At 47.9% G+C, this 23,332-nt stretch overlaps 1 protein-coding gene across 3 annotated transcripts in view; it reads right to left on the reverse strand.

Moving 5' to 3' along the window:
* IDS (iduronate 2-sulfatase) overlaps positions 1–23,332 on the reverse strand; it is a 27,035-nt gene continuing 3,703 nt past the window's right edge. For 2 of the 3 annotated variants that reach the window (XM_074324180.1, XM_074324181.1), the window contains 8 exons: positions 19,032–19,173; positions 18,166–18,343; positions 15,568–15,656; positions 12,928–13,128; positions 11,172–11,342; positions 9,811–9,937; positions 7,493–7,666; positions 1–4,857 (listed from right to left, as the gene is read on the reverse strand). In XM_074324180.1, the coding sequence (XP_074180281.1) occupies positions 4,385–4,857; positions 7,493–7,666; positions 9,811–9,937; positions 11,172–11,342; positions 12,928–13,128; positions 15,568–15,656; positions 18,166–18,343; positions 19,032–19,173 (1,555 nt within the window). In that variant the 3' untranslated portion in view covers positions 1–4,384. Of the gene's footprint in view, positions 4,858–7,492; positions 7,667–9,810; positions 9,938–11,171; positions 11,343–12,927; positions 13,129–15,567; positions 15,657–18,165; positions 18,344–19,031; positions 19,174–19,714; positions 19,966–23,332 lie in introns of those variants that run through there. The other variant, XM_019712666.2, reaches the window with a different exon arrangement.

Consider the following 23,332-nt stretch of genomic DNA (forward strand, 5'->3'; position numbering starts at 1 on the left):
GCAAAGGAAAAGGAAAATTTATTCAATCTTCCGATTGGGAGGGGTCTCCATGTTTAACAGAAACAGACAGGGGAAAAATCACATAGAAAAAGAGCGATTTGTTTGATTACTTAAAAAGTGAAACCCAATACTGAAATTCAAAGGCAATTCACACACTGGAAATACAGATGCCCAACAATCGTACTGACAGAACATGATCAAGGTCACCCATAAGCAAAGAATTAGACGGTTAAACAGGATACCACTTTCACTTCTTATCATTAGGGGTGCGGTGTTTTGTTTGGTTTGTTTTTTTTGGTGTTATGGTTTTTAATTTGTATGCTTCTTTGCTTTAGTTTCAGTGTTATTACCCTAAGGCAGCAGCAGAGTGAGGAGAGGAGTAAAACAGAAGCTTTCGACCATTGAGCACTAAGACACTAACCTAAGGGAGTATTTTGAAATACGTAAAAACATTTTATTCACAAAGTTGTTCATCACAGCATTATTTACAATACTGAAAGTTTGGAAATCACGTAAATTCCCAATAATTGAAAGAAGGTTACGTAAATTACGATAAACACAACACAATAAAACATTGCTACCAGTATAAAGTACCTTTGCAAAAATCTGCAATAACCACATGTAATACTTAGTGAAAAAACAAGAATATAAAATTGCATGAGAAAGCATAAAGTATGATCACAACAGCATAAAAAACTCACACCCCCCACACTAGACATCAAGCGACTATCTTAGGGTAAAACACTGCTGCATCTTCTTTAACAACATTTCTGTTTCCCAATTTTTCTACAGTTAACACCATTTTGTGACCAGAAAACCATGCCTTTTCTCAAGTAAGGGGACCACAAGATTATTGAGCAATGTTCATTTCATCCCATGACGCCGTCTAGTGAGTCACAAACCCTCAGCCTCCTTGAGGTGGGACCATGGGAGCAGGCTGTGAAGAATGGTCATGAAAGCATGGTGAAGGGAAGAGGGGACAACCTAGGGGTGGACGGGCAGGTAGGGATTGGCAAAGGAGAGTTTGGGACCAGTATGGAAACTGGTCAACCGAGGAAAGGGGCTTCGTGGAGTCAGGGAAGACGCTGATTTCTCAGTGAAGGTCTGTGTAGACCTAGTCGTAGGCACTATTGGTGTTCTCAAGGGGTAGGACAAGAGAGGGATTTCAGGAAGACACATGGATTTTTGAGGGACCAGGGAGGAAAGAGGAGGGGTGGGTAAACTACTTGGAAAGGCTTGGGGCCATGGCCATGGGAGTGGAGAGGAAGAGGCCGACTGCCAGAGTGAACTCCCTATGCTAGCCTTACACCAAACTCACCTCCAGGCAAACTCACCTTACACTTCACTCACCTCCAGACACATCTTTGCAGGCAAACACAGGGCAGAGAATCAGCCCACAGGTGGAACTTGCCAACAGCCATGTGGATCCAGCTCAAATTCAGAGTGAACCTAGGGCAGCTCCATTCAACTTTCTGCCACGACAGAAAGCTTCTAGATTTGCGCTGTCCAATATGGTAGCCACTAACCACATGTGGTTATTGAGCACTGAAATATGGCAAGTGCAACTGGGATTCTGCTTTTGAAATGTTTATTTCATCTCAACTAATGTAAAGTTAAATAGACACATGTACCTAGTGTCTACTGGACAGCACACACATAGGGGAAGTTGTTCTCAAAGTGGGGTCTTTAGAGCAGCAGCGTGATGTGGAAGAAATGCAAATTCTCAGGCCCCATCTCAGATGCACTGAATTAGATCCTCTGTTAGGCAGGACCCAGCACGCTGGAGTTGACAAGCCCTTCAGGTGGTTCTGACATACCCTCATGTTTGTGAGAACGGAATTAGGGCCATTCAAAATGTCTGGGGTCACACGTTTCAAATGAACTATACGAAAGAACTGCTGGAGTGAAATGGGGTTTTCTACAAATCAAGGGACTGGAGAACCATTAATAATAGATGTCCAGCTCAATAGGAAAGGAGACAGGTGATGAAAAGCAACACATGTGTGGTTTTTCTTGGTCAAGTCAAGATAAGGAACACGAGCAGCTGTGATAGCCGAAAACCGCAAAGTGGCTGCTCATCCCAATGTGTATTGGAAACATGCAAAAGGAAATAAAAGTGGCTCTAAATTGGGTTCAGTGTCAAAAATGCAAAAGGCAACCGTAACTCATACGATGATTGCAAGAGCTCACGGTGGAACTTGAAGTGCAGCCTTCTTCACTTCTAAAGTGATAGATTTGTAAAGGGAAGCCAAGAAAAATTACAACCATAGGAGAGCAGAAGCATTCTGAGGCTACGCCCTTGGGTAGAACAGATAAGCTAGAAGCACTTCCAGTAGAGACAGATCCACACGCAAAAGCACCCCATGCAGACGCAGAGCTGGATGCAGATTTGGACATGCAGGCGAATTACTGCCAAAATGGCAGCTACACATCCTACGTGCATGTTGCTTGACCGTCTCCCAGCAGAGTTCAGCTTACAACTTCAGCAAGACCCGAATTTGAAGATTTTTGATACTAAACCTGTGCTTCAAGAAATAAAGTGCAGAAAAATGATCACATGTGCGTACTGTAGCCAACAGGAGCAATGAGTGAATGTGAAATAAAACCCTGTGTTAAAACTTACTGTAACTGTGGAGTAGGACATAAAGCTAAATATACTAAAAATATGTCAGGAGGAATTTACAGACAGGATTGTAAAAATCCTTGAGGAAGTGATAAGAGCCACAAAAGGATAAAGGAGGAGAAAGAAAAGGCTGAAGGGAATCACACATAAAGTTGAAGTTTCCACAGAGACATAAGCTTCAGGATCCAGAGAGATGAGTTGGGCCTTCACACCACAAGTAGAAACTGTTGTTGCCAGAACAGTAAGTCACTTCATCACTTAGAAGATACTTGTGTTACTATATATACTTCGATTGTAGGCTAATTAGTGAATACAGAAAACATTTTCTGAAATTTCACTGAATTGAAGTAATTTTTTTTTATACAATCAATATCTTGCCCTTTTTGGTTGCCATGGAATAAATACCCTTTAGTAACTTATGCTACTATGCTGTATTTTGTTTCACAAATATTTCCCTTTAAACACTGAAGTACCTGTAAAGAGAGAATGACTGAAAAATACTCACTTTGATACATGACTATCTTAGATGTTTATTGAAAAAACGGTTGGCTCTTCTGATAACTCCTGATGATTGATCAGCTTCAACATGTTCTAAATATGAGTTGTGCATATTCTACCCTTTTTAAGATGACATAGGCTAAGCTTGTCAGAACCACCTGCCTTTTTGGTTACTTTCATATTTAAGGAATACAGAACTACATACTGGGGGATTTCAAATGACCTAATATTATACTAATGAACAGTTTTCACAATCCTCAAAATACTTTAGAATTTAATAAAATTAATGTTGTCACTACTCAGCAATTAAAAGTAGAATATTTCCTGCCTATTGCATAAATGGATGCCAGCAAGTAGCCAGCCCTGAAGAAGGAGAAAACTACGAAGGTTGTGAATGCCCCAATTCATGGATAGAGCTAGGTCTCTAAATGTTTTCCATTGCAAATAACATTGCCTTTCAATAGATGGACTTTGGGTTCAAAGGTCATATTGTTTACTAACAAATTACTATTTGGGCCAAGAAATCTCTAAAAATTTGAACTGAGTTTCCCATATGTCTCATGCCTCTAGCTTACTGAGCATGATTTATGATTTGAAGTAGAAATTACACATTAATCTCTTCATGTACATTTCATCTTTGAATTTTGAAATGTTTTGATCTTAGAAACAAAAACTGAACACAAAATATTCAAGGCCTTGGCATCTAGCATTATTATTTAATTTTACATCTTTAAAGAGAAACCTGGATTACATGTTGACAGTATTTTAATACACTGGGCTGAATAAGAAATCGTATTAAATTATAAATGGAAGAACCAGGAACTCAGTATCAAACCTAATTGGATATAGGCTTACTCTTTGAAGTACACTAAATTCCACAAATAATTAAGGTATTACTTGAGAATAGTATTACGTTTGGTTATTACGGTCTTGATATCTAAAGCTTTCACCCTTTTAGTTTGTGCACTCTATACTTATTCATTCAATAATGAAGCTGTTCAAAAATATGACCATTCAAAGATAAAAAGGAAAGAAAAGGTTCAGCCCAGGCCCAGTTCAGTTACCGATTAGAAATTAATAAAGACCAAATCAAAGATTTGCCTGTTACACATTCTTAGGCTAAAGCGTCGATGCATGTTGTGTTGCGTGCCCCTCGGGCTGCTTCCAATATTATGCGTAATCAGAAAATGACTGGCTCTAACCCCTTCTCTCACCAGCTGGATGGCAGCACATTACATATGTGCCCTCGGTGGTTGGCACAACTCAAGGTGTCAATGAATGGGGAAGGTCTCCACCTTGGGTGTCATTATACATGTTGTGATCCTGCAAAGGGTCAGAATCTACAAAATAGAGTTCCCCTGCATGGACATCAGAAAAGTTAGCCAGAAATTCATGGGGATTGAAGCCAACCCACACAGTATACCTATAGTCTATCGTGCGTATGGAATAGCCCATGACCTTGATGTCTTTTAAGCTTGGCTTGTCAGAATTCCACTGAGGAGAATCTGCAGGCCGGGGGTACTGGCTATAGGCAATCGACTCACGGGGATTACCATGGAGAGCCACGTCCTCCTCCGAGTCATGGAATCGAAAATGCTTCAGAAGGCTCTGGCCTTCTCGGCACAGCTGCACGTGAAATGAGGGAATGGGACAGCGAGGTGGAATGTGCAGGCCCGCAAGTCCGGCGAGTGTGGGGAAGAGAGAGACAAGTTCCACGAGGTCCACAGCTTCCCGGCCTGAAGGAGGAAGAGACCCAGCAGAATGGGTTACATTACGAAACCTGCCCTAGCCAGGCAGAATGTGTGGAGCTGGTCTGGGCTCCACAGGCTGTCTTTTTTGCTTTTATGCTTCTTTTTAGCACAATATTGTGTGGCGTGTATCTACCACATTTTGTTTATCCCTTCGTCTATCACTGGGCACTTAGGTTGCTTCTGCATTTTTGGCTACTGTGAATAATGCTCTGTGTACACGTTTTTCTTTCAATACCTCGTTTCAATTCTATGGGTTATACACCTAGAAGTGGAACTGTTGAGTTCCACATACATGGGAATTCTACCCGTAAGTCTTTGAGAATCACCGAACCCTTTTACACTTTAGCTGCACCATTTCACATTCCCACCAGCAGTGTCTGAGGGTTCAAATTTCTCCACATCCTCACAAGCATCATTGTTTTCTGTGTAGTTTGATAACAGCCACCCTAATGGGTGTGAAATGATATCTCATTGTGCTTGATCCATCCTTAAAGTCTAAATCCTGTACTTGATATGGATTATGTTCAATGTATCTTGGCTTTGGACCATCATTCTAGCCATTCTGGATCTCTGAGAGTTTGCTCCATGCTTCCCAATTTCATCTCCTACACATTTGATTTGTAAGCCAAATAAAAATTAAAAAGTAAAGAGAGTTTTAAAAGGACACCTTTACAATGGCAAAACCTGCCTGACGTGACCTTAACCAGGTGACCGAACGTGGCTTCATCGTAATGGCACAGGCCTCCAGGAAGGACACCAGATGTGATACAAGGGGAGCACACAACCTCATGTGTACAGCACTTGTCAAAAAATGTTTACCCTGAATCTAGTCACAAGGAAGCAATCACACAAATCCAGACTGTTGTGCAAGACAGCTGGCTCAGACACTTTGGCTCAGAGTGAGACGCAAGAGCGTGGGAGGCTCCACAGCACAGCTATGACACAACTTGACTTGGGTTTTCACAGGATCACATTAGCTACCGGGAGGAACAAAAACTCTAGGGGATCGAGGGCACAGCCAGGAGATGTTAGCAAGTTGTTGCAGAAATCCAGCAAGAATTGCTGGCCGGCCATTTGGTACACAGTGCTGGTGGGGAAGTGGTGAGAAATGATATGGACACATTCTGAATGGAGAGTGACAGGCTTGCTGACACACTGCATATCACATATAGAATATGAGAGAAAGACAGAGGTCGAGCTGCCTCCATGATGTGTTGGTCTCAGACTCTTTTGCCATTTCCTGACAGGCGGAAGAGTGTCAAAGGAACGGCCTGAGGTAAAATTATGGTCAGAAGTGCAGCTTTGGGAGGTGAGACTGGCTAAGTGGGACAGGCGGTTGGAAAGCCAAGTCCAAAGTTCAGGGAAGAGATACAGGCTAGAGATTAAATTTAGAAATAAACTGGAGGCCAGTGCACTTGTGTGAATTTAAAAGTTACCGAACACCTCCCAACAACAATTCCAAAAACAACTGTCAACCTGTCAGATTTCTCCAAGTAAAAAAAGGGCTATAATCGTGCCTTGAAACTGTTAAACTTTTTTGTCAATGACATGAAAGAAGACAGGGAATGCAGCACACAAATTTCAAATATGCAGAAATAAAATCGGGCAGTAGAAAGCAAACTTGGAAAGATCCAGAAAGGCCAGGACGATGGCCCAAAACCAGGGAAAATTTAAACCGCAATCTATATAAAATGCAGGATATACATGTTAAAGATGGATTAAATGCAGAAGTCCAGAAAGGGGACACCCTGCTTTAGCAGAGCCCATAGGAAAAGCACTCCAAAAACAGCAAATGTCATCTGAAGTGCATACCTCTTCTCTCCACTGAGCTTATCAAGTCTCGAGACAACTCACAGAAAACCCACCCAAGTCACCCCCTGAGGCAGGGAGGGTGGCTTGTCCAAGGGACATTTCTGGAAAAGGGCTTTCTCAAACAGGAGCATTTTGGAAGACAGAGACCAGGACAACCATAGGTTTACCACGATCTTGAGAGGAACAGCTGAAGGATTGAGGACTTTGGCCTAAAGAAGAGAAGGCTATGCTGTTTCCAAAGCATGGGAGGACTGCCAGCTGCAAGGCCAGGTCAATGTGCCCTTTGCTGCCGGGAAAGGCAGAAGAAGAACCACCTGAGAACTGTACAGATCTCCTGGTTCACTAGACCAATGAGCTGCCCAAATAGCAACTGTCTCCCTCCCAGAGAAGCAAGTCCCTGCCTGAAGTGAGTAGGTAACAGAGTTCTGCTCACCGGGAGTGGGGGGGGGGACTCCAGCCGAGTCCGCCACCCCCTTCCTCTGACCTCCCAAGTAGGCTGCTGTCATCTGTCACCTCTATGACAGATCTCCCCATCCTGGGGATGCCTCCTACTCCTTTGTCTCCCCTGTCCTGACCCAAACCCTGCCTCCTACAGCTCCTTGTGGACAGGGGCCACTCTTGTCTGCTCTGGGCCTGCCACTCCTGTGTGACCCAGAGCATAGGAAGCACTCAGGACACGTGTACAGCAATGCCAACACTGGGCAGGAAGGTGGACTGGATCCATCCCAGGCCGTGATTCAGTAAGGTGCTCTCTATAAACTAAAGAAGCTATTACTGCCAAGCAACATCACTTCAGCATATTGTGTACCTGGCTCCATCAATGCTGAGACGGAATCAAAAGGGTTGATGTAAGGGAAAAGCTTGTCGCCTGCCTCTGGAAGCGGGGCCGTCCTTCCTGGAACGTAGAACATCAGGGGCACGCGAGTAGTGACGTCAAAATTGCTGTATTTAGCCCATTCTCCATGTTCGCCTAGAGCCCACCCTGGTTCAAAAAAAGCACCAAATAACAGAAAATAAATAACCACATCACACCTTGTTCATGTTAGACACCATTTCATTTCCCATTGTAGAAACCAGGGGAAGCAAACACTCATCACCGACAAGAAAGAAATTCCTCTAGAATTACCACAAACAGGGTGATTCCGCCTGAATCTTGCTTTATTTGAAGTTAGACATTTACCAGTATCTTGAATGAGGAAAGCTTTAAAAGGAAAAATGTGTTAAATTCCCAACGTAAAATATCTTCTTTCAACAAGCAACTGGCAATACATACCCATGTTCGGCTCCAAGGGACCCACGGACCCACCTCCCCCGCCGAGGCAGGGACCCCGACAGCCCTAGTGTCATCACTGCCTCGTCCTGTGCCTACCTGTCTGGACTCAAGTCTCAAAGCTCAGGTTTTCACTTTTGGCTGAGTACCGCCAAATAATGAGCCGTGCAACACTGGTACAATCACTGGCATTTAAAAAACACAAGGAGCGCTTGTCCAATGTTTATCACATACCGTAGACCAAAAAATTATAACTTCTAATTCCACATCCTTAACCTTGATGAAAAATAGCCCTAAACCCTGATAGCAAGCATCCCTTGCAACAGATACCATGAATGCTCCAAGTTGGAAATGTCCAATCTTTTTTAGTTTGAGCACTCATTTTGGTGCAAAACATATAAAGGACACAGATAGTACACTGAGGTTTCCCTGTTACAAAATAACCCACACCATGAAGAGCTGCCATGTGTGGATTCAAGAAGGCTTTTGGAGTTCGGATGCAGGAAGTCCTGGGAGGGCCCTTTCAGAAGGACCTTTTGCATGCAGCTGCCACGGGGCAAAGAGAGCTTCCCAGCAGACCTTGCCTGCGTGGGGTGCAGTGGGCTGTGTCAGCAGTGCAGGAGGACAGTGGGCACAGAAGTGGATGGCAAGTCATTACGGAAAGAGTGAAAAATTATGTCAGCTCCATAAATGGGTACCGTGACTACAGGCCTTTATGAGGCATAAGCTAGATCTGTGAAACATGGCACGGAAAACTGTCTGTGACATGGTTAAGTCATAAAACACAAGCCAGGGAACAAAACTACACACATACGTAACACAACCAACCCCGCATTGTTCTGTGACTACGTGTTACATATGTGCACACACGTAACACATACCCATATGAACAACCAAAGGCTGGCTGACGGCCCCCGATCTCTCAGCCCCACTTGACCCGAGCAGTTGAGATAAAAGTGCAAGACTCTCCGGCCCTTTATGATATGCTCCGTGTGCTTTTTTTTCTTTTTACGAGCACATGGTGACCTAAAAGTATTGTGATTCGTATTTGATGATATTAAAGAATTGTTTTCCTATTTCTAAGTATGATAAAGGTAGTACGGTTAGCCTTCAAAGGAAACACATTTTATGAGCGATCCTACTGAGAAACTAGACCCTGAGGTGTGCTTCAAAACAATTCGGGGGGTGGGGGTGAGGTGGGGAGGATGAAATGAGCAAGATGGCCATGAGATTACATCTGGGGAGCCGGAAGATCGGGACCACACTATTGTATAGCCTCTACTCTTGGCACAATTCAATTTTTTCAAGTTAAAAATAATTTTTAAATAAGAGGTTTCCATTTTTGGAAAAAGCAGGAAACTACCTGAGAGGAGGTAAGCGTTGTGAACCCCAGGCGCAGGCTCCTGGCAGAGGACAGACAGCAGGGCTGGGGTGGAGGGGTGGAGGCAGGTCTGAGGGCCTTGTTGGGTTCTACCAGGATTGCTCTGGATCCTCCTAAGACCAATGAAACGTCCTCCACTCCTCTAGGTTAGACAAGGGGGCCAAAGGGGCTTCCCACACAAATGGACGGTTCCTGCTGTGTTCACCAAGAAAAACAGGTGGCTACAATGTTCCTCCTACTCACCCACCCACCTCCACCACCTTGGAGCAAGGAGCATCCAACTTGCTCCTTTGACCCACGGAGACAGGTCCCAGGAATCATAAGGTGGTCATAAAAGCACCCCAAGATCCCAGAGCAGGGCACCACTCATTCCCAAAAGAGAACACGCCTATGACAAAGGCAATCTAGAAAAGCACGTCTCACAGAAAAGTTCAAAGACTCTGAGTGACTCACCGGGGCATTTCCAAATGCTTACCGTGATCTGAGGTAAATGCCACGATCGTGCTGTTTGCCAGCTGAAGAGCCTCCAGAGCACTCAGAAGTTGGCCAACCTGCGTATCCAGGTACGAAACAGAGGCAAAGTAGCTCTGGCGGATTTTCCGCTGCAAGTTTTAAAAAGTAATGAGAGTTGTGGTGATTGAAATTTCCGTGGCATACAGACATGCAGTTCCCCTCAACTCCCCGCACGAACGCCACCCCTCTGCTGATGCCAAGACTTGCTCAGCCAAAACACAACATTTGTTTCCCTACCATCTGCATCCCCTTCGCCCTTGGTCACACTGAAATCTGCAGGTCAGAAGGAAGACTCTTTTCTTAAGGTGATAGGCTTTCACATAGGGCTGAGATCACAGCAGGTGGATGAGCCACTTAACTGATTCTTTCTGTCTCCTTCACACACACCAACAGGTGCCAGGAGAAGACCGTCCACACAGGAACTGATCCCTCAGTCCCTCCAAACTCTGCTGAGGGTCACACCAAAGATACCACACAGTTGTATCCATTTCCTATGGCTGCTATAACAGAAGACAACAGACTGGGGGCCTTCAATTGACAGAAATGTATCATTGGCCACATATGGCCAGGACTCTGCACTTTTAACAAGCCATCAGGGCGATTCTGATGCAGGGGTCCAGGAAGCACACTTTGAAAACACGGGCCTCTTCCTTCCACTGGACACTTCCTGTTGAAGTATTCACGTGGTCACAGAAGGGCAGGGCTGCATGTGGAATGTTCCGGAAAAGGCCTTTGTCAGCATGTCTACTGCACTCCAGGGAGCAGGTGATGGATGAGTCACTATGAGGATTCTAACTCCGTGGTGGCCCAGCCCACAACAAGGCAAATGGACAGCAGACATTGCAGCTGGATGGCATGACCCGGCAAATGCCCCAGCTCCCTCTGCACCAACACCCTGCTCAGTTAGCCACCTCCTGAGAGCAGTGGGTGCCCGTGCAGGCTTCCCCACAGAGGGGACCTGCAAGTACCAGCAACATCACCCTATAACTGATGAACGAACCGTCACCTAGATTAAACGCCTTTCCCCGTGTGCTAGTGATGCTCATCCAGGCCTCTTCCCACATCCAGCGAGTCACCAAATCTACACATGCCCCTTCTCTAGTAAAGTAGAGACACTGACTCGGAGCCTCTGCATCCACCCAGCACTTCCCATGTCCTAAATGCCACCAGACCACCGCCAGCCCCAGCGCTCTGCAGTATGCTCTGTACACAGAAGGTTCTAAGTAAGACATGATGGACGGAGCAGTGTCCTGAGGAAGGCGGTGTCGCCAATGACACTATGCCAGTAGTGCCGCACCCCTCCCCCCAAACAAGCCTTGGTACCTGAAAGTCCACAGGAACTGGGCCATAGGGCACACTGAGGTTTAACGCTTGGACATCCTCCCGCTGCCTGATGTCCATCCAGGGGTTGTAGGCCACAGGAGGGAGGCCAGCAGGGACCTGGGGATCGGGAGCCAGGGTGATGCTCTCCAAGGGGTACAACTTCTGAAACTCCTAGAGGGAAAAGCACACAAAGCCACGTGCTTGTCACTCTTTGGGCAAAGGCACAAGGCTGGGACTGTCTTGGTTTTTACATTGCCTTTTCTCTAAGGCTGCAATGTTGACTTACACGGTGGCTCACTAACAAGCCCCAGGTCTTTCCCCCCCACCAGCAAGTCGGGCCTGAGGGCACTCTCACAACATGCCAGTGGTAACGGAACCATGTGACTTGTTTTCTATGAACCAAGCAGCGACAGCTCTCTACCCTCATATAAATCGATGCTCTCCAATCCCTATCCCCGCCTACCCTCCAACTGAAAAACGTGTGGGGAGGTGTAGAAGATGCCCAAACCACCCTCAGGTTCGGCACTTCCCTCGAAGAGCTCACAGGACGCAGTGCACGGTCATGCTCGTGACCGAGATTGACTAAGGAGAAAGGAGACCGAACACATTCAGCAAAGGGAGATGCCCCACACCTGAGGTCTGGGGGAAACCAGGCACCGGCTTTGAGGGTCCTGTCCCAGCAAAGTCACACTGGATGTGCTTAATGCCCCCAGTAGCGAGCTGTGGGACACCACAGGAGAAATGCTACTACCAGGGAAGCTCATTAAAGCCTCAGCACCCAGGGTTTGACTGGGCCTGGTCACCCAGGCACCCACCACCTGCACATACCCAAATGCCAGACTCCAAGCAAGAAGGCAGTGGTTTGCTTAACTACTTTAGGCACAGCGAGCCACTTGTCAGTTCTGGGAATGGTGGGAACACTCCCAAGATCCAGGTTCCCAGACAAGGGCCAACCTCGTAGGCGGGACTTTCAAAGGATGACAGTCAGACCTGCCAGGTTAACTCTCTTCTGCACAACAGGCAGGAGAACTGAGCCTCACTCCATCAAGGGGGCTGACCGCTCCTGCTAGGATGGAGAGATCCCTTGGGCCAATCAAAGCAAGCTACCGGCAGCATCAAAGAGCAGGTCTTCTGCTCTGGACTCTCATCACAAGTGATGGGCTTTCTAGGCCACGTCAAAAGAATGGGCTGCTCAAGCCTGGAGAAATCATAATGGAGAAAAACTGAAAAAAGATTTTTACAAAAGAAGAGAGTCCTTGCTCTACGCGACATACACGCAAGTACAGGATTTGAGGTTCCAACAAGCAATGCAGTGCCCTGTGTGTCAGAGTCTGACCTGACAGGCGCTGGGGAAAAGCGATTACAGAACAATTACTGAAAACAGTCCCTGAAATTGTATCACAAGGACCATCCCTTGTTGCAGGCTTTGGCAGCTAGGTCTGACTCACTTCTCTATCATAATCTCACCAACCAACCCAACACTTGCTCACTGAGTTCAAGAAAAGGAAATAAAACCCTCCAGTGGAGGGAAGTAGAAAGACAAGGTTTCCAACAAGATTCTTCTGGGTCCCAAGTCTACTTCTTAGCCTTGACTCTGAATCCCATCTTCACACCAGTGAGTGCGCCAGAGCCATCAGGCATCCCTGGCGACCCGGGATGGCAGGATGTGGCGACCTTCACTATACAAATCCCTCCTTCAACAAACCCGACGCAGCCATCACGGCTGCATTGGATCAGCCCTCAGCCAGCTCTTCACCTTGGGGTATCTGAAGGGGATGTGAGGCTTGTGATACCCAACGGCCAGGAAGAAAGGACTGGCAGATGATTTCATCTTTTCCAACAATCGTATGGCTTCCTCGGTGCTCTGTTTGTCAGGCAAAGTACCCTCGGGTACTTCTGCCACATCCACAGGGCAAAGCAGGTTGGCATGGAGTTCTCCGTCTGGCCCCTTACATGTCTTCCAAAACAAAAACAAACAGAAAGTCAGCTTTTTAAATGCAAGAAACAGAAATCAGGAAGGCGACATACACAATGGATTTCACATTCATATCAGCAGCCCATTAAGTATCAGTCACTGGGGACAGGCACACAGGAAGTAGAACTAAAACACAGAAGTGTTTCATCCTTGTCCAGGCAGGGAGCAGAAATCCACCAGTACTTAGCTCCCTGCTCTTATTCCTCTGTCTCTAGGTCGTAATGAAAGGAATCTCAAGTAAAAGAAGGATCAAAAATTTGCGTCCCATTCAACAATAAAAAAAGAGCCAATTAAAAAATGGACAAAGAACTGAAATAGATATTTCTCCGAAGACAATATACAAACAGCCAATAAGCACACATAAAGATGATTAACACCTTTAGTTATCATGGAAATGCAAATCAAAACCACAATGAGATACACACTAGTACACCGTAGGACGGCTATCATTTTTAAAGATGGAAAGTAAGTGTTGCAAAGGATGTGGAGAAACTGGAATCCTCATATGTTGCTGATGGGAATGTAAAATGGTGTGGCTGCTTTGAAAAACACTCTGGTAGTTCCTCCGGCAGTTAAACATGGAGTTATTATATGACCCTGCAGTTCCCCTCTGCCTGGGTATATACCAAAAATACATAAAAACTTAAGTCCACACAAACACCTGACCCAGCAATGCTACCCAAGAGAACTGACAACTCAAGTCCATACAAAAACCTGCGTATGAATGTTTATAGCGGGTTCATTCATATGGTCAAAAACAGGAAATGAGACAGAGGTCCATCAACTGGTGAATGGGTAAATATAATGTGTTCAACCGTACAACGCAATACCATTTGGCTATGAAAAGTAAGGAACGTCTGACACACGCTACAACATAGATGAGCCTCAAAAATATTACGCTAATCAAAACAGTCAGACACAAAGGGCCATATCCTGTATGACTCCATTTATATGAAATGTCCGGAATACGCAAATCCCAAGAGACAGAAAGTAGATCAGTTGTTGCCACAAGCTGGATGCTGACAGGAAATGGGGAGTGAACGATGACGGGTACAAGGCTACGGGTGGGGTAATGATGGTCTTACACTGGTTTGGGGGGTGGTTGCACAAGTCTGAATATTTTGAAAAATCACTGAATTGTACACTTTAAAAAGGGTGATGTTTATGTGTATGAATTAGATCTCAAAAGTTTTAACAAAAGAAAAATATTCGGTTTTGAAGACAGACTATGGCTTGTAAGTGACAAGATCTCCAGTCAAGTGGATAAGGTGACCTTCCATGGACAGTCCACATCGTCAACCACACCATGCACAGAATGCAGCCTACCGCTTCATTTCCCAAAGTGGCCATGCTGGCCACAAGGTCAGGGTCAACATGACCACGAATTCTACCTCACAAAGACCCAGGGGCAGTGGCAGCTGCTGCTCCATCTCAAAGAAGGGCGTCTTTCCACAGGCTGCTTTGTCCACCCCACCCCGGGGCAGAAGAGCCCAGCACCTGCTCCCTCTATGCTCACACCATCTGCAGTACTCACAGGGGATTTGGTACAGTCAGACCTACCGCTGTGAGAACAATTGTGGGGAGGGCGGGACAGGGACCAGGCATTTCTACGTGAGGTCACCAAAAAGGAACAAGATGGCTTCTGGGAATGGAAGGATTGAGATAGGGTCTTCCAGTCTCACGCTGTTAATACTCGAGACATAAATGAAAGGACAGAGCCCTTAGCTTTCTCTGTATTCTGAAATGCAACACCGTCAAGAATTTCGAATACTCCTCTGCATCCCACCAATCTCCACCAAACACACACCATTCTCCAGAGGACGGTGCTACAATCCTGCAGCTGCTTTTCTGAATTTCTTAATTGTGGGTTTTAGTTTCATCTATACATTGGAGAGTCTGTTGAACCACGATTAAGTGTCTTTGTACATTTCCTTTTTTCCATAATGCTCTAAAACTTTCAAACCCTTATCAAAGGTCCCGGCACCTGAACCTATGCATTTCAGCCCAAGACAGACGGATGGACGGTATGCCTTTCTTCCAATCTGGGTCGAGGCTCCTGGAGCACAGTTCTCTCTTCTCCCTTCCGTGTCTTGGCATCTTCTACAACCCTCAACACAGAGACTTACCCAGAATGAGCACCAAAGAGACATTCTATGAGTCTTACACACTAGAGCATAAGATTCTAGAACAAGGCATACCCCACCGGCTTCTAAAACCAACCCACCACTCTCATTGTACCTAATGCTAAAGACCCTAACACATGTCTCTGTCAAGTCAGGATCACACACCAAACCCACAAACCTCACTGGATACCGGCTTGAAGGAACTACAATATTACACTACACACAATATTTGACTTTAAATTGCTAGACAGGGAAAAGGTGGTTCTTTTTGGGAACAGAAGCCCTTTCACACCCTTACCTTGGTATTTTCATACTGTTCAGAGGACGGATGATAAGGTGGAACAGACCAGCTATATGGAGAATCATCACTGTGATTAGAAGATATTCCTTGAGGGGAGGAAAGAAAGTGTTTAAGGAAAACGTGAAGCATCCTTCATTGCCCTCCCCACCCAAAGTTAAAACTTTGTAAACAATTCGGGAAGTATTATCTTCCCTCTTTGGGCTTCAGTTTCTTTAGCTATAAAATTAGGGGCTTAGGTCAGATGACAAGTCCTCATGGAAGCCTACTCTCTAGCTTCCTATTTGAGTACTAAGCATCTGACCTCCCCGTCCCTAAAGCCCTGATGATTCATGCTAGGCTCTGAGGAAGGAACGCAAAAGGGTGAGATCTGCCAGCCTGTTACAGCAACACAGCCATGCAGAGCCCTCGCTGGAGCCTCTCACCCACCCCCTGAAGGAGGAAGCTGAACCACTGGCACCACCAAGAGGCTCAGAGCAAGTCAGTGCCTTGCCCGATGTCAACCAGATATTAGATGAATGAGCCAGGGTTCCAACCCATGCCTTAGAACTCCGGGTTCAGTGCTCATTCATGGAGCAGAAAAACACCCCTACGCTGAGCACTTAACAGCCTATTTGGGAGGACAAAATAAGAACGTGTGAAATCAAGGAGGGAGGGACTGTCAGCCCTCTAGGGGGTAGAAGTGTTGTCATAAGTGGGGGGTGGCCCCAGTCACAGAGGTGATGTGGGTCTGCTGAGGGTGGGCAGCAGGCCTGAGAGGGGTCTGAGGGGAAGTGCTACCTATGAGGATTAGCCTGGAGGAACAGAGAGGGTAGCAGAGGCAGAGCCACAGGACCAAAAGCATCACCAGCACAATGACACATCCAGGGGCACTGGCTGCAGGGCTCTTCAGCACAGTAAGTGCAATTGAGAGAGGACAGGAGACTGACACACCTGGGTTCAAATCCCGACGCTGCCCCTTAGGACCCATGCAACCTTGGGCAAGCTACTTGACTTCCGTGAGCCTCAATTAACTCCTCAGGAAATGATGCCGAGGATACAAACCCACCTTGCTTGCTGTTGAGGGGAGGATCAAAGGAGCGACCAGAAAGTAACCGGCACGTACCTAGCTCTCACTCAATCATGGCTGCTGTCACCCTTCACAGGTCCTTCCCTGACAGAAAAAGGTCTTGAGAACAAAGACCCAGTTGAAAATGTGTTTCCACAATGACTGCAGGCAAAGCTTCTGCCCTCTGGCCAACACACAGGGCTTACAGCCTGACCCCAACTTCTCACCATCAGGAGTAAGGAGGCCAAGTCACTCTGTCAGGCCTTGTTTGGCCTCCTTTCCTGAAGCACGATTCCCCTCTGCTGTACTTCCTCCTCTCCCGCAGTTCGTCTCTTCCCTCCAGCTAGACTCAGACAAGGGGCGTCCTGATAGGAGTTCTGACTGCAGAAAGTTCTCCTGATGGTGGGTTTTTGGCTGCACAACCCGATTCCTGCACAACAGATTCAACTCCAAAACTGGACCTGACTTAGCCCAACCTTAAGTTACCTTCAACCTGGACAGGCCAGCTGGGTTGCAGAAGAAGGCTACTGAACCTGCTGATGGAAGCAGTGAGCAAAGGGAAAGCTACTGAAAACCTAATGATAAGCACTGCAGTCCACTGGGAGCCTGGGATTTCAACACACGTTCACACTCCTGAACGTCCTGCACTGGGCCGCTCCCCCAGGAGGGAATCAAGGCAGCTATGACTCCAGCTTCCCACAGAAGGAATCTGAGGCTCAAGGAGGGTGAATGATTTGCCCAAGGCCAACTGACCAGTTAAGAAGTGGCAGAGCTGGGACTGGAACCCAGGGTCCCAGATTCCTAGGGCCATTGCCCATCAGCAGTTCACTCTGCCTCCAGGGATGTTCATTCCAGAGGTGTGTGACAGCGCAGACCTGAAAACAATGAGGACTAAAGTCCACAGTACCTCTGAATGTTAGACTACTGTGCTGTCACTAAATTGACTTTGCACGAATTGCAACTCTGTGGAAAACGCTGTGTTTAAAAGAAAATCACGACTTAAAATTATATGCACAGATCTGCAATCAGGAAAATGATGAGCCCAGAACAAGGGGCACATCAAAATACAGCTCTCCTAAGGCTGGTGCGATTGTAAGTGATTTCCATTCCGTTTATACTTTCCTTTTCTGCCAACGTCTTGTCAAATAATCACGCACGCAATTCTCCCAGAAGTTGAAAGAAGAGTCCTAACATTGCTCTGGGCTTCAGCATTCTCATTCTGGCCAGTTCATCGGGCAGCCAAACTTTGCTGGCAGAGATCCTGGGGTACACCTCCCCATCCAGGGCACTTTGTCCCACCCCAGGAGCCGAAGGAACCGAAACGACCCATGAGGCGTATGCGAAAGGAAGAAAAACGTCTACCCTTTTTCACTGTGGGTGAGGACATGAAGCCAGGTTGAGAAGCAATGTTTTGTAAAAGGCAGTAGTGAATCACGAGGTGTCCACTCAGCCCCAAGACACCTCTGCGGAGACAGCCCCAACCCCAGGAGGAGATCCCCGGACTCGGGCAAGAAACAAAAAGGAACCCAGACTTGCACAGCAAGCAGTACCAGGGTGAAAGACTTTTCCAACCGACATGGTCACGTAGCCATTCTCCTTGAAGTACTGGGGGATGGTGGAGAAGTTTCCAGCGTGTACCCTCCAGTAGGAGTTGAAGTCATACAGGCGTGTGGTGTCGGGTCTCCTCCCGGTGAGGAAGGACACGCGGCTCGGGGCGCACACTGCTTGCTGTTAGGGAGCAGAAGCAGAGGGAATTGCCCTCAGAGGAAAACATGCTGGGAGCTGAATGTAACCAGGCAACCTCCGGAGTCCTCGGCAAACAGCTGGACAGCTGAGTCATGTGGATCTCAAAGCCAGCCAGTGGGATGTGGGCCTCTCCTACTCAGAGAAGTAAATCTCCCAGGAGAGAAGGAGGGAAGGACTCAGCCCCTCAAACCTGGAGAAAACTGTGTCCTCCTCCTACAGGACACTGTTTCACGGGAGCACACAGCAGGCAAGGGTCCCAGGGCTGGCCCTGTGAGGGGTTCAGGAAGTTGTGCCACCATGGCAAGCTGCCTGGCACTCGCCCAAGGTCAGTCTGCAGACCTGAGGGTGGCACTCTGAGGCACCCATTCCTTCTCAGCACTGGACAACCCTTTCCCTAGGGAAGAAAGCTGCTCAGGACCATCCTGAGCACTTGAGGGCTGGGGCACGCCCTGCACCCGAGGAGGAAGGGCACCCTTGAAAGCACAAACTTCCTTGTTAGTGGACGAACCGGGGTATGGCAAACACCATTTTCCACATGATTCTTCCCTCTGACAGAGAGACGCCTGGCACAATCAGTGCCATCGAACAACAGCTGAGGGGACCCCACCCCCACCCCACCCTCAGTGCACAAGGCACACATCCACACCTCAAGGGCCCCAGACATACATACCTGGGCAAAGGCATTCTGGAAGAGGAGACTGCGGGATGCCAGTTGGTCGATGTTTGGGGACCTTATGAGCTTGTCCCCATAACAGCCCAGGGAGGGGCGCAGGTCGTCCACGATGATTAGAAGGACATTCAGAGCATCTGCACTGGAGGGTGGGGCTTCGGTGAGGTCAGCTGCACTAACACTGACCCCCCACCCATGGGAGGTGCTAGGGTACTGACAGGCCCAGGGAAGTCCCCTGCACCTTGACAACCCAGCTGGCCAGGTAAGAGAGGGCGGGAGAGGGTGATCAGAGGAAGGCCCAGTCCTGGGTGGCAGGGTTAGGCTTTGACCATGCAGGCCTCAAGCCAGCATGAGGGAGGGACAGAGGAAGAGACCAAAGGAGAGACCTAGGGAGAGCAAGGGAGAGAGGGGGAGGGAAGGACAGAGGAAAGGAAAGAAGAATTTAAGGGGAGAAGTATGGCTAGAGGGAAAAAAGCACTGTGGGTGGGAGGGAGGGAAGGAAGGAAGCAGCAATAGGATCAGAGAGGGAGCAAGAGAGGAAAGGATGGATATGTACAGGAAAGAATGCAGGGAACCTGGGAGGGAGGAAGCCCCCCTCCCCTTCCCCCCGCACCCCACCCCCCACACTACCACCCCCACCCCCCACCCCCGCCCCGCAATCTGGGACAGGGCGCAGGCTTCACCTTGGGCGTTGGATGGCACGGCAGACCCTAGCGAGGAGCAGACAGAGCCCAGGACCAGGCCTAGCCAGAGCTGACTCCGACCCGGCGGCGGCATTTCTGCCTCCGTGCGGCAGCTAAGGGTGCGATGGTGACCGGCGACGAAGCCAGTGCCCAGCCGCAGCCGCCACCGCCTCCGCAGCATCAGGCTGCGTGACAGGGAGGCTGGGAGGCCAGAACGCCGCTGGAGCACGATTGCGCCTGCGTGTCTTGGCCCCCACTTTCTGCCCCGCCCCGCACTGCACCTCGGGGGCGGGGCCTGGTGGCCAACGAGGCCCTTGCACCTGATCCTCCTTAAAGAGCAAGTGCGCGGCGTCTTTCCAGGTGTCTCCAAAGATCTGAGATACAACCACTGTCTTTAGCCAACAGTTTCCTGCCTCCTGGGCCTTGGTCGTGCTTTGCTTTTCACCTGGATGCCCTCCTCTTCCCTCATTTCTCTCTCAAACTCACTTTTCCTTGCACACAAGCCCAAATGCCATTTTCCTTCAATCAGGCCCTTTCAGAACCCGCCTGGGTCCATCTCAAAGGACCCGCTGTCCTATGCATTTTTTCAACAAATACTCTAAGTACCGCAGATGTGCTTACCAAGCACTGCTGGTGGCGTGGGGAGTTTTAAGTCCTGCCCTCGGGTAGCTTGCAGACAATACGTAACCAAATAAACAGAGTGGCAGTGGGCATGCAAGATCTGCATGGGAGGAGTTGTTACTTCCTATGGGGGTGACTAGTAAAGTGACATTCAAACAGAAACCTGAAGGACGCCCAGGAGCAAACCAAGAGGATGTGTGCAGGAAGAGGGCTCCAGGCAGAGGGAACAGCCATTGTGTGGCGCATGCTTGAGAGTGTTAGAGGACCACAGAGGCCAGGTGTGGCTGGCAGGTAACAGAATGGGAGCAGTGAAGGTCATGACTTCCTGGCAAGGATCATTCACTGTCTGTGGGGGCCTGAAGGTTGGGAAGGACATCACAGTCCGTGTTTCCCCTCTGACTCACCCACACCCCCAGTAACATAACCTAACACATGCGAGGCAGACTGGAGATCTTCTCCACATGAGTATTAGTATGGTTATTGGGACTTCCTACGCCCCGGGCAGCATGGTAATTTTCTCCTCACAGCAACACTGCGAGCTACATGCCATCATTCCCATTTCACAAATCCAGAAATTACAACTCAGAGAGGCTGACTCACTTGACCAAGGACACACAGCCAGCAAGTCGAGGAGCAAGGTGTCTCTCCAGGAGAGCCATGCCTCCTCAAGAGGGAGCCAGAGCATGGTCGTCGCCTGCTGCCACTGCTGCTGAGCCTGCTTTGCTGTTTGTTGGGGCCTCGGCAGGGCACCTGCTCACTCTGGAGCCTGGCTGGCATCCCCCCCCACCCCAGGAAGGGCCTGCCCCTGCCGGCTCTCCCCAGGCAGAGCACACTCAGCCCCTCCGGGGGTGGGGGCAGCCCCAGCCAAGGCCCAAAGCTCCCATGCTTCAGCTGGTCCCTCACTGTCCCTCTCTCATCCTCACACTTCCCTGGTTATTGGTGGCTGCTCAGGGTCTTGCCCTTTCCCTCCCAAAATCATGGCCTTAAGTTTCCAGAAACGTGAGCCCAGTGCCAACAAGGACTCCAGTGGATGTTTAGAAAAGTGTCCTTCCTTTATTTCCTCTTTCCTTGGCATCTATAATACTTGCTCATAGCCATAGGTGCCACCTGTGTCTTGTGAACTAATTTTATACTTGTCCCTATCAAAAAGCCATTAAGGAAAAATAATTCGGTATACCCCATGGTGGACCAAAGAAGAGAATGAAGCCAAAGTCAAACACATTTCCTGCCTCTGAAAATGTCCACGGTTCTTTGGTGCATGAACTACCTTCCTATCCAGGCCCAGGGGCAGGGTCAGGGAATAAATACACGAGGAAGGAGGAGGCAGACTGGTCCTCACCTGCCCTCCTCCCCACAGATTGGGCACTTCCGGGGAGGAGGGGCAGCAGCACAACCTGATCGCAGTCACACAGGTGGACTTTCGATTTATCAAAAACAAGAGTTTCCCCAGAAGAAGCAATGGATGTGAAGACCAGTTCTCCCAGCCCAACACTGATTCAAGCACCTCTGACATGTGGCTGATGTGTTGGAGTCCACCAAAAAGGGGCAGGTGGAGATCCAGTTCTGAACAGCAGCCGGGACTCTGATGACAGATATGAGAGACCAGACATGCAGTCTCATCTGTATCTTTCTGGGAGAGTTTAGATTTGAATGAAGGTGAACAGCTGATGTTCACTGACAGCTGTGGCAGACACACCCAAGGGGGCCCCAAATGAGTCACGCCCTTGCATGATCCCCTCCCTTTGGGTGTGGGTGGAAGCTGTGCTTCTAACCAATAGAATATGGTGAAGGTGGGACAGGTTATCACACCTGTGACTACATCATGATGGACATATGATTCCATCATGCTAGCAAATACTAGAGATTCTCCTGCTGGTCTTTGAAAAGCCATATTGTAAGTGTCCATAGAGAAAGCCACATGGCATGGGACAGCGGGTGGCCTTTAGGACCTGAGGGCAGCCTCTGGCCAACAGCCAGTAAGGAGTCCAGAAGTCAGCCCTAGAACCACAAGGAAATAGATTTAGCCAACAACCAGGTGAGCTTGACAGAGGACCCTGAACGCCACAAAGGACTGCAGCCCGACCAACATTTCAACTGCAGCCTTGGGACACCCTGAGCGGAGGATGCAGCTGAGCTGTGCCTGTCCCTCTCACCCACAAAACTGTAAACTAATAAGTGTGTATTGTTTTAAGATGCTGAATTTGTGGTCACTTGTAGCGCAGCTATTGAAAATTAACACAGTAACATTATTCATTCGTAACATGAATAGACTTTGACCCCAAGGTCACATTTCTTCCAAGGGTGACCTGAACAACACTTAAGTAGATATAGAATCAGCTTCCTATACCTATGAAAGCATGGATGCCAAAAAAGAGTCCATGAGAGCAGGTTTGAACAGTTCCACAGAATCTACACCCATGAAGACCAAGCCACGAGATTCACTGGGGTATGTGTTGCCTACACAATCGTGCAGAGAAAAAAACAGCCTCTCTGTCCTCAATCTAGCTATGGCCATAATCAAAGAAAAGATGGAGGGAGAGGGGGATGTCTTCAGGTTTCTGACAAAGCCCAACAAGCCACAGACACAGCTGAACTTGAAGTTGCAGAGCAACAGATTGGCTTGAATGGTCAAATGCAGAAGTAGAGGCAGATGACGATGCAGGAGAAGTGAAAGTGAACGCTAAAGACTGATTTTTTTGGATACATAACCCTATTTATGGAACACAAAGCAGCTCCGACTGCTAGAGACATTCTAGACTTTAATGATCCCCACTATTGAAATGTCAAAGATGATATTTTTTCAAAGTACTTGAACCCCCCAACTAACCAGGAGGTGAAACTCCCTCTTAAATATCAGTTGTATTTGCACAGTAGGTTCAATTCATGGAGCAGTTTAAAGGGAGTAGCCTACTTTCACTAAATCTGTTTCGCTGAGAGCATCATACAATCAGATGGCCGATGTCTCAAGATTGGCACTGCTTTGTAGATCTGAGCCCA

Source organism: Rhinolophus sinicus, chromosome X, assembly GCF_036562045.2.
Source record: "Rhinolophus sinicus isolate RSC01 chromosome X, ASM3656204v1, whole genome shotgun sequence".
NCBI lineage: Eukaryota > Metazoa > Chordata > Mammalia > Chiroptera > Rhinolophidae > Rhinolophus > Rhinolophus sinicus.